General features: G+C 44.7%; 1 protein-coding gene across 3 annotated transcripts in view; it reads right to left on the reverse strand.

Annotated features, from left to right (window-relative positions):
- Positions 1 to 11,815, reverse strand: part of RFXANK (regulatory factor X associated ankyrin containing protein) — a 22,188-nt gene that overhangs the window by 9,926 nt on the left and 447 nt on the right. For 2 of the 3 annotated variants that reach the window (XM_018568415.1, XM_018568416.1), the window contains exons 2-6: positions 6,027 to 6,160; positions 4,193 to 4,273; positions 2,295 to 2,360; positions 2,103 to 2,203; positions 570 to 695 (exon numbers count right to left, since the gene is read on the reverse strand). In XM_018568415.1, the coding sequence (XP_018423917.1) occupies positions 570 to 695; positions 2,103 to 2,203; positions 2,295 to 2,360; positions 4,193 to 4,273; positions 6,027 to 6,153 (501 nt within the window). In that variant the 5' untranslated portion in view covers positions 6,154 to 6,160. The remainder of the gene's footprint in view (positions 1 to 569; positions 696 to 2,102; positions 2,204 to 2,294; positions 2,361 to 4,192; positions 4,274 to 6,026; positions 6,161 to 11,815) is intronic. The other variant, XM_018568418.1, reaches the window with a different exon arrangement.

The following is an 11,815-nucleotide window of genomic DNA, read 5'->3' on the forward strand; positions in this document are numbered from 1 at the left end:
CCCCCCAGAGCATATAGTAAAGACACTCCATCACATGTAAGAAGCAAATATGAAAATATATCACATGAGACCTACTAGAAGTAATAAATAGTTTATTATTAAAGCAGGCATTATCTCACAGAAGGCGATTACATATGTAGTGTTTGAGATTTATTGTCATCAGTTTTCAAAACTGCATTTTGCTACTGGGAGTAAACATAAATTATATAAAATTAGGGCCCTGATACTGCACATAATGAGAACAATCTGCAATGTTTCCCTCAACTATTACATAAATTAGTGATGTTTAAAGGGGAATTGCACTTTCCCAGGTGAATGAGAAAATGGGATTACCCCCTGCAATCTCGCCGCCTCTCCCCCGCTATACTTACCTTTGGCCGAACACTCCTTCCCCTCCACTGATGCCGGTGTACTATCTGTACTCCATACATGGCAGCCAAGCCCTGTGCTCTGTATTTTGAATTTCAATGGCATTCTTAGCAAGAAGCTATTTTCATCTGGTGAATGCAAAATTCACCTGGGAAAGTGGAATTACCCTTTAAGCAAATACATATTGCATATTCACTTACCCAATCATAAATGTTAATATCCACCTTCTTGTCGAGGAGCAGTGACACAATGTCAGAATATCCTCCTGTGCTGGCCAACGACAAGGCACTTTCTCGTTCCTTGGCCAGGATGTGGGGGTCAGCACCCTTTGAAAAGATATGAGTAATATTGAGCATTTTAAGTAGCAAATCTGATTTTGCATAATGTATTTTCAGTACATTTTGTGCAACAATATCTTCTAAATAAAAAGCATGTCATTATGCTTCATTCACTATCAATACGTTATGTGTATATTCAGATCCTCTTTTGTGGTTAATATATCGCTCTATCCCGTAAACATACACAGTCTCTACCTGTATGTGTTCTGTTTCCCGCAACTAAGATTAAGACACTACCCAATGTAAATGTAGTAACACATTCTGATTTAGAGGGCTTATGCACTGTAGCAGTGAGTTTTTACCACTTAAATAGTGGTCCATCAGCTTGAAGTATTTAGAAAAATCTAATGCACTGCCTGCTTAGAATGCCAAAGGTATTGCTTTATGTTACTGGCATTGTTAGCCATCCAAAACCTGAACCAACTGAAAACATACAGTGCATACAGGTAAGATTTGATGCCTTTATGTAGTATGCTTCCTGCTTGTTGATAAACCTCTCAATTTATAAATGATACCTTTATGGACACACTTTGCCTGGTCCATCTACAACAAGATTCTAATGTAGTAGATGGACCAGGCAAGGTCCGGGTAGCTACGAGAATCATCCCAGAATAAAGTTCAGATCAGGTCTGCCATGCAGCTTCAGGGATTGAATTGCATGGCAAAAGACTCCATGCCCCCAGGACATGGTGACAAACTACGATTTGTCCACAGGCAGCACTTTAAAAGCCTTCACGGGTCATCAGCTTAGAGTTAACTGTAAATTATGCTCTTAGAACTATTCCTCTCATTTCAGTGTGTGCAATATACAACATGTGTTACATAATTGTTATTTATGTATGCGTGTGCACCATAAGCATGCATTAATGTGCGCATGTGCTAGGGAGCTTTAAAAAAGTTTTCTGTTTTTAATTTTATTTTTTCACCTAACTTTATTGCTGATAAATCTCCTATGTCATGGCACTTTTTTAATGACAGGTACTCTTTATGGAGACATCATTGGTTTTTGGACCCCTGATGTCTCCCCTGCATTTAGGCAAATCTGATCGAGAACACAGTGCTTCACCATGCTCTCCTAGCCAGGAACTCAGAAGTGCTCACAGCTGTGCACTTCTGGGTTTATACTGCACAGTACAGAAGGAGAAATGGATGTTCCTCTCTTCCATCTGCCATTCTGATGTGCCTTCTTTCGGTCTAGGGCTCCCAGGGACCAAGTAGTGTCTCTGATGTGAACTTTGAAGATGAATACCTCCACAATTCTGTATAGTTACAGGGGTACATTGCTCTGAATATATAAATACTTAAGCATGCATAGTTTGGGTACAGGTTCATTTCATTTAGGTTATCTCCACGTTTAAATATCCAGCCATTCTAGGCAACAAACAGCAACCCTACCTCATCCATGAGATAACGAACAGTCTCAATCTCTCCAAAAGCAGCAGCCCACATTAGAGGAGTAAAACCTCGCTCATCTGGTCGATTTAGTAATGTGTCATCTAGGAAAATAAAGAAAGTGAAAGTAACAGTAGGCTTGCCCAGCCCATCGTACACACAGTTACCAATGGGGTAAGGTTGAGAGACGCATACCTTTCTGCAGATATTCCTGGAGTTGAGTCAGCTCCCCCTGGGCCGCAACTTGATGTACAGATAGGGCTGGTAAAAAAGGATTGACAATCGACCACTTAATATGCAGCAAACAAAAATTCTACCATTAAATACATTGTATATATAAGGAGGAATGACTAATAAATGACTTACATAGAATTGGAACTGGTGGTGCTGAAAGTGTATCGAAACCCAAAAACAAAACTAAAATATATATTGCAGCTTCCCGTCCTCAAATTCCACAGCTACTGCATTAGTTTTCTTTTTTTACAGTTTTTTTTCACCTTCTCGTAGCACACTTCCTGTTCTAGGGTGACAATGCTCACTGTATCTATAGAGGAGCAGTGTTGTCACCCTAGAAGGTTCGCTCCTGATTTGGACTACAGAATATCTCCTCCTCTTCATAGCATAGTGGAAAGGTGATCTGTAGTTCATAAGGGTGAATGGGACAGGACTGATAGTGCATAAGATTTTAGTGCAGAGTGCACAGAACAACACTGGATTTCCAGAAGGATCAACTTTTGACAAAACACTTTCAAGAGTATATTTCCCAGACCAAAAGGAAGCAAATAATAGATGTTGCTATTCTTACCTTTCCGTGCACAGTCCATACCCTCCGCCAGTACAGGTGTACTATTACTACCCCGTACTGCTGTCCAGCGCAGTCCTCCCCTATGCATTTTGAATTTCGCTCGCAAATTGCAAGCATTGACCACGCTGACCAATGAGATGCGCTATTTAGCACAGTCAAATACAGTTGTGATTAGGGATGCACCAATACAGAGTATTTGGGCGAGTACTAGTACTCACCCAAATGCTCCGATACCTTCGCCAATACCGGAACTTACGGTCAGCAAAAGATTTTCTCTGGCCAGCAGTGCCGTAGGGAGAACATGGAGCCAGCTTCCTGTGCAATCAGGAAGCGGGGCAACTACTAATGACCCGCCTCCCAGTTCCCTGATTGGCGCGGGAAGCCAGCTCACCGGCCAATCAGCATCGAGCTGGCTTCCCGGCTAATCAGGTCATTACTCGCCGCCCAGTTTCCTGATTGGCCGGGAAGCTGTCTCGATGCTGATAGGCTGGGAAGCCAGTTTCCCGGCCAATCACAATCAAGCCGGCCAAACAACATGGAGTCGGCCTCCCTGGCAATCAGGAAGCCGGGAAGCATGTCATTACCCGCTGCCCGGCTTCCCAATTGTCTGGAAAGCCTGGTGCATGCCAACGGAAGCACCAATAGTCGCTATCGGCGAGTACGGAAAGCAAAAAATCAGTACTCGATACCTAAAAAACGGTATTGGTGCATCCCTAGTTTTGATTAAAACAATTTTTTTTGTATTGGGACAAGTAGATATGGCCCCCGCTTTAGCCCTTAGACAGGTAGTTTTTTTTTTTACATTTCCACACCCCTGTGTGTATATATATATATATATATAAACAAACTGTCAGTAGGACAGCTTGCCTTAATCAATTCAGTTATTCGTGAGATCTAAATATGGTTAAAAGTGATGTCATTTGCCAGGCATTTACTGTGTGCATGGCCAGCATAGGCAGCACATGATGAGCACCATATTATACAATTACATCAAATACCAACATGTATCAGGAATAAAAACAGCAACCATGCAATAACTAAATAGTCCTGGTCATGTTATTCTATTCAATGCAGTAAATTCAATAAACAAAAAATGATAATGTGCAATTTGAGTTACTGTCAGTACAACAAGGTGGACCCCATTTGTTACTGGTACATTTTGGTGTCCAAATATTAAATCATTCATGTTTACACAGCTCAGTTTAAGTAGGTAGTAGCAGCAGAGCTCTACATAAATATATGTGAAGTGTTAAGACAAAAAGACACTGCAATTCTACCATGTACTCACAGTCCAGTGTGGCTGGCAGTACGGATACCATGTTTCCACGCTGCCGATTGGTTAGAGTGGTTGAGTATTTCAATGGGCCAACTGTACAGGAAGAAGAGAAAGCGGTTATGTAACACTTATAGAAATCTGACATACAATCCACAAGTCCTCTACAGCATGGTTTCCTAGCATGGATGAACTTCTGAGTCAATCCATGCTCATTCTGGTGGGCACAGATCAAAAGGACCTATAACTAAAAACTAACTAATAAACTTCCTGGAAACAAATACCGGTATAACCTAACCCTCAATTTCACACATTCACAGCAAGTGTATTCTGTTCTGAGTCAGTATAAAAATATGGCATCCTACTGCTCTCCCATTGCTTGCTTGGTTGTTCTTTGGACAGCTCTCCATATCGCTTTGGGACTAATTGTCGACATATGATTTGGATTTTATTGTATCTTGTGTTCACACTTTCGTATATGTCAATACCTGTACATCACGTTTCTACTATTGTTTTATGTACTGCTTGCAGTTCTTTAATAAACATTTATATGGAAAAAAAAATATGGCATCTGCTATTGCCAATAAAAGCTCCAGGGCTGTCATTCTAACCAATCTTTGACTTCTGAGAAAGCAGGGCAGGCCATTGCTGACTGCATAGATATTTTGGGTGAGGCCATGCTCTGGATGACTGCCTCCAAGCCTGCACCTTTGAAACGAAACTCTAGGTTTGTCTAAGACACATACTGATGCAGCTCTGTACTCATAATTACATGTATTTATAAATGCAAGAAATGTAAGTACATGAGTTTGACTTGCTATTAGCCTCTTGCAGTACTTCTGTGTTTTGCAGTATAAGAAGCTGATAGGAGGAGAGAGAACAGTGACGGAGTGCTGAGCTTATCAATGTGCTGCAACTCCGTTCAGTGTTCAGTTATAGGGTGGGAGTGGGGAGAAGACAAAGTTAGCTGAAGCAGAGAAAGATCAGGGTCACTCCCCTGCTTGACAGGGCTATGTTGTAGGGCAAGGCCATGTAAAACTCAGAATAGGAGTCTTTAGAAAGCCTATATGACTAAAATAACTTATAGAAATTAAGAGGATTGCTCGCGCTTCCTTGTTTCCCCAACAATGATTGTGGCATCTCCTACAGCACTCGGCTTCTGACTGATGTACATGATGGCCAATTAGGGCCTGGTGGCACACCTATAACGTCTTGTCATTTAGGAAATCTACAACATATTAGTGAAGACAGAAGAGGATGTTTCTTCCTCCAATGCACTTGGTATGGAAGCCTTACCATTGAGGAAGCTGCACTTACATTCTCGGTAGGGATGTTCAGATACCAGTGCCAATACTTGCCATTTTCATTAGAAATACCAGGGCTGCATCGGTTGCAGCTGGGACCTGGCTCTGGTGCTCCACCACTGTCCTGAAATCATTAGTCTGTATTGTTTTAGAAAAACTGTCACATGACAATAAACAAAAATGTATCCGTACTTGTATCTGTGAGTACTTGGGCAAGTATCAGTACGTGAGAAAATGGTATCGGTGCATCCGTAATATATATTTATATAAAAACAAAACCAAACAGATGCACAAATCCCAGGAGCTCCGTGTGCTCCTTACAAATGACAGCTGCCTCCTAACTTTTACATTTTTCTCTAGTCTAGTCTTGGAGCTGGAAAAGTATCTGTACTTGTACTTGTACCGAGTAGTGTACTCGGTATCTGAACATCCCTAATTCTCAGGTAGGCTGGTAGCCACCTGGGAAGCTTGAAGTGGTCCCTCCTTAGAGCTACTAGTCTAGCCAAACAATGTTAACAGGGATCATGATTCTTTTAAATGCATACCATTCATATGAGTAACCTCTTCTTCAGTGTCTGAGCCACTCTGGCTTGCTGGGTAAAGATGTAAGATGACAGTGCTCTCATCGCTTTTGAGTGGAAAACCTGTAGCGTCTGCCATCGGATCTGCCATTTCTAGGCTAAAAATAGAGAGTTTAATAAATAATGTGCATGGATTATACACACTTAGAATAAAACTAAACATTGAATATATTCAAAACCAAAAGAGATATAAATATTTCATTTCTGAGACTTGGCAATAACATCTTATGTATATGTTTTCCTGCTGCACAGTTGTATGAATTTGTGATATAAATGCGTACCAGCTGGAGTTAAATATGTCTTTGTCTACTCAACGTACATATACTTTACCCTACGAGGGAACAAATTAATATGGAATTCATAAGCCAGTCTGTCCAATCCAGGAGCCAGCTCCATTAACAACTAAAGGAAATCGCAAAAGGTGGGTGCCAGCTGTCATTTTTAAGGAACATTGGCTACCTGGCTCCTGGGATTTGTCCAGGCCTGCATTACCCAAAACAATTTAGTTTTTTATAGAGTAGGGAAGGATTAGAACCCCTGACAGGTTTGGCTGCTTGTGACCCCACCGGGAAAATCCATCCTCCTATATGTCCTGGTGACCACTGCCACTGAAACAGAAAGGGATGGAGAATTCAAATTAGAAGTTTAGAGTTGTCAGAACAAGAGGAGAGGGGAAACCTTCCAATGGGGAACCTGTTCCTATGACAACTGTCTAAGGCCTGGTTCACACCTGGGCGTTTTACAGCACGTTCCTACACTCTGTAAAACGCTCAACATGTGAAAACCAATGATTGCCTATGGGCATGGTTCCCACCTGGGCGTTTTACAGCGCGTAGGAACGCGCTGCAAAACGCCCTACGCCCAAAGAAGTACAGGGGCTTCTTTGGGGCGTATTTGCCGCACGTATCCATTGGGATGCAGCCAGGTAGCCCTCGGCAACGCGTGTTTGTTGCGCGTTTTTTTACAGCGAATCGTGGTAAAAACGCGCATATTCGATACACCTAGGTGTGAACCCAGCCTAAGAGTAGAATTTCCCTCACTTTGCAGAGATTTCCTTACTTCCTGTTGTGTCTCTGGGACAGAAGTAAAGGGGAATCTCCCCAGTGGGAAACAGGCAGCAAATTAAAACCCGACAGGAGTTTTACTTCTTTCCCTACTTTGTCCCAATTGAGAAAGAAAACGTTTTGGGCTGAGATGCATTTTAAACCTAACACAATCACTGGCAGATTTCCAATGACAATGAATGAATTACATATGTTGGTGGCAGAGAAAGGGTTCAAACACATGCAACTTGAAATTTTTCCAGCAGTGATTGTCTGGCGAATGACAGATACACTGATTTATAAATATGCCCCTTAGCCCTCGTTCACACCTGAACGTTTTGTAGCGCGTTCTACGCTCGACAAACGCTCTACAAAAGGCTCAAAAATATAAATTCCATTGTATTCAATGGTCTCATTCCCACCTTGGCGTATTTCCGCCCGTCCCTAACGCTCTACAAAACGGCCCACGCCTGAAAAGGTACATGTACTACTTTGGGCCGTTTTGTTGCGCGTTTCCATTGGGATACAGCTAAGTAGCCTTCGGAAACGCGCGACAGTCGCGCAACTTTTTTACCGCGAATCGCAGTAAAAAAACGCGCGACAGACGTGCATATGCAATACGCCTAGGTGTGAACGAGACCTTAGTGTTCTGTAGTTGAAGATTTGGGAGGGTATTACTATATATTTGACAGATTAAAAGGGGACACATAAGTATATTGTTAGTGTTTACATACACTGCCCATTGAGACAGATACATTGCATTACTGCCCGCCATTAACGTGCGTTACATCAGGGCATTGCTTTTACAACGAGTGCTGGTTACTTCATATGTGCCTCTGTGGATATACACAGCGCCCTCTGCGATTGTCACTAAGAACACCAACATATTAAACTTGATTGCGTCGCTGTATGGAGTACAGCTGGCGTCTACACCTTTGCATTAAGGCAGCCCATTCATTTTGAATAGGCTGCCAACACACAGACAGGCATTGTTGCCAAAACGCTCTTTTGCATACGAATGCAGTTGCTGTTCAAACACGTGTTCAGACTGAAAATGCAGCAAAAGGTTGCATTTGACCTGCTTTGCCTATAATGGAAACGTATCTCAATAGGACCTGCTGCAAACAGAGATTTTAACAAGACTTCAATTGCAAAAATAACTGAATAATATCAGAAACGATGGGTGGTAGAATTATCCAATCAGCTTAGTTGCTTTTGTACAAGAAAGTGGCTTAAAAGTGGATAATCCTACAATATGCTAACAAGGAAATCAACATGTGACAGCCCATAAGTAAAATTATTCAGCCCCAAGTGAAACAACTTCATTCCCTCATCCATTCTAAACAGCCATAGCTTGAATTTTGGCTGATTCAAGCCAGGTATGGTCAGCATATGCAAGCTCTACACAATCAGTAACAAAGCCCAGGTGATGGTAGTTAGAGAGGCAGCACTGCGTCCAGGGTCAAATCATGCTGTGCTGACGTTGTCATGGGCTTTTCAGAGGTACTGGCTAAAGGTGCCCATACACTTTACAACCCTCGCAAGACTTTTGTCTTGCGAGGGTTGTAAAGTACTTAAAGAAACGTACGATCTGCCCATCCTGAGGGGCGGGCTTGCAATGACTGCAAACGGGTAGTGTGCGCATGCGCACACCGGCCCGTTCGGCAGTTGTCGAACAAGCAGGCCACTAACTCGCCGAGAATCGTACGATTCCCGGCAGGTTTTCCAGCCTGCTTGTTCGATGGAAGACGTGGGACCGTACAGTAGAAACGGTTGCACGCCTTCCATACACTGCACGATTCTCGTACGATCGCGGGATTTCCCGCGATTCTTGTACGAGAATCGTGCAGTGTATGGGCACCTTAAAGGGCCGCTCCTCGGCTCCATCTAGAGCCTTGGTTCTCAACTGGTGGGTCCTGACCCAAAAGTGGGTTGCGGCCCCGTGTTCAGTGGGTCCCCGTGTGCTTTCCACTTTTCTGGGTGAGAGGTCAAGCAGCCATTCAAAATACGCTGTCCAGTACCTAGTGTCAGCTTGAGGTGGGGTGGGCTCCATCCCTAAGTGCATTGCTTACAGAGCCCTCATATGTCCTGTAGAGGTGCCTGGACCGGAGTGACATTACATTCTGGCTCCCGGCACCTCTAAAGGGTGTGCATGGGAGTTGTACAAGCAATGCACATATGAATGGAACTCCATCACAGCACAGCAGCCCACACCGGACCCCAGGCTGAGGATCCAGTTCTTGTAAGATAGGGAGACTGGGTGGATCTTAAAAACAAAAATTATTTGTTTTTGGGAGTGTGTATGTATGTGTGTGAGATTGTGTCTGTGGTTGTGTGTGTCTCAGTGTCTTTGAGGGCCCATTCACACTAATACAGTGCGTCAATCGCACTGTACCACGCAATCGCACCTATCACATGTGCTGGTGTGAGAAGTGCATTGCATTGCCATTCATTTGAATGGCACCCCAAACGCACCTCCCGCCCACAGTTCTATTGCCCGCATCGGAACTCGCAGTACCGCGCATTACATTGCAGTGCAACTTGGGTCACGACTTAATGACCAAGGACAAATGTGAGTCCTGAGGTTACACAGGTTGAGAACCACTGATCTACGAGGAAGCGGCGGCGGGGGAGGGCGGAGGACTCTCTCTCCCCTCACTGCTTGTCCGTTCTGTCACAGCGGCTCCGACACCTCCCCCCCCGCGGATGAAGTGCTCTTTCACTTCTCGTCGGATCCCCCGCTGCCTCTGCCCGGGAGAGCAGGGGGGATGCAGAGGAGAAGCTGAGCCCATTTGTGCGTGGCCAAGTGGCAGAGGATCGGTACATGTCACTAGTATGTACCAATCCTCTGTGCAGGACAAACACTGGAGCGATCGGCTGATCAAGTAGATCTCCAGACGAAAAATAGTGGGCGCCCCTAATCTAGAGCCTTGGTTCTCAACTGGTGGGTCGTGACCCAAAAGTGGGTCTCGACCCCGTGTTCAGTGGGTCATCACATTCCTTCCACTTTTGTAGGTGAGAGGCTCCTCAGCCTCCCCCTAGTGCTGCATTGCCAGTTTTCGCGCAAAGCAGCCATTCAAAATATGCCCGAGTGTCGGCTTGAGGTGGAGTGGGCTGGGGCTATGGCCGCGAGGGAGCTCCATCCATATTTGCATTGCTTACAGCTCCCTCGTGTGCCCTGTAGAGGTGCCTGGACTAGAGTGACGTCACTTTCCTGCTCCCGGCACCTCTACAGGGTGTGCAAGGGAGCTGTACATGCAATGCACATATGGATGGAGCTCCATCACAGCACAGCAGCCCACACTGGACCCCAGGCTGAGGATCCACTCCAGTTCTCGTAAGGTAGGGAGAAAGGGTGGACCTACCACGTTTTCTGGTGTGGGAGGTGTGTTGCGTTGCCATTCATTTGATTACCCACACTGGAATACAAGGTACAGCAATGCTGTGCATTCCATTGCAGTGCGACTTGGGTCACGACCTAATGACCAAGGACAAATGTGAGCCCTGAGGTTACACAGGTTGAGAACCGTGAGAGGCTCCTCTGCCTCCCCCTAGCACAGCACTGTCAGTTCTCGCGCCAAGCAGCCATTCAAAATATGCTACCCGATACCGAGTGTCAGCTTGAGGTGGCATAGGATGGGGCTATGGCCGCGAGGGAACTCCATCCATATGTGCATTGCTTACAGCTCCCTTGTGTGTCCTGTAGAGGTGCCTGGACCGTAGTGATGTCACATTCTGGCTCCCGGGACCTCTACAGGGCGCGCAAGGGAGCGGGAGAGGGCCCGTACAAGCAGCCCAGCCCACACTGGACCCCAGGCTGAGGATCCACTCCAGTTCTCATAAGGTAGGGGGACTTGGTGAACCTTAAAAAAAATAAAAACATTTGTGGAGTGTGTATGTGTGTGTGAGAATGTCTGAGTGTGTGAAATTGTGCCTGTCAGAGTTTTTGAGGGCCCGTTCAAACTAGTACAGTGAGTTAATCGCATAGTACTGTTCGATTAACGCACTGTACGATTAACGCACTGTACCACGCAATCGCACCTACTGTGCATTCTGGTGTGGGAGGTGTGTGGAGTTGCCATTCATTTGAATGGTACCCTGAACGCACATCCCACCCACAGTTCGTACGCCCGCATCGGAATGCACGGTACCCTAATGCCTTGCGTTCCATTGCAGTGCGACTTGGGTCACTACTTAATGATCAAGGACAAATGTGGGTCCTGAGGTTACACAGGTTGAGAACTACTGCTCTAGAGGACACATCCCCTACGCTCCTCAGCTCCTTCTAACGGACAGAATGCAGTGCCACTGTAAAAGTCAGATTTTCGCAGAACAAATGGCTCTGCAAAGGTTTTTATAAATACACCCCTTAGTCTCTGTTCACAATTGGGAATCTGCATTCTTATGCTTTTTTAAGTGCATTTTACATGCATTATTGCTTGGCCAATGTGAAATAAAACATAAGTTGCTAGAAGGTGGAGGCTTATTGTCATGTGCTAAAGGGGTGAAATTGCATGTTACATGCACTTTTTGTGCGCGCTAAAAACATTGCATCAAAAGCACCTGCACCTTTCCAAAATTCCCACTGCACCGTGTTCCACAGGAGTGAACAAGCACCATAGAGAATAATGTGATTTCCATTGTCATGCGTTGCAGCATGACAGCAGACGCACAACAAATTGCACTAGTGTGAAAAGAGGGAGGGGGGGG

This window comes from Nanorana parkeri, unplaced genomic scaffold, assembly GCF_000935625.1.
Source record: "Nanorana parkeri isolate BGI_ZX_2015 unplaced genomic scaffold, ASM93562v1 scaffold1183, whole genome shotgun sequence".
Taxonomy (NCBI): domain Eukaryota; kingdom Metazoa; phylum Chordata; class Amphibia; order Anura; family Dicroglossidae; genus Nanorana; species Nanorana parkeri.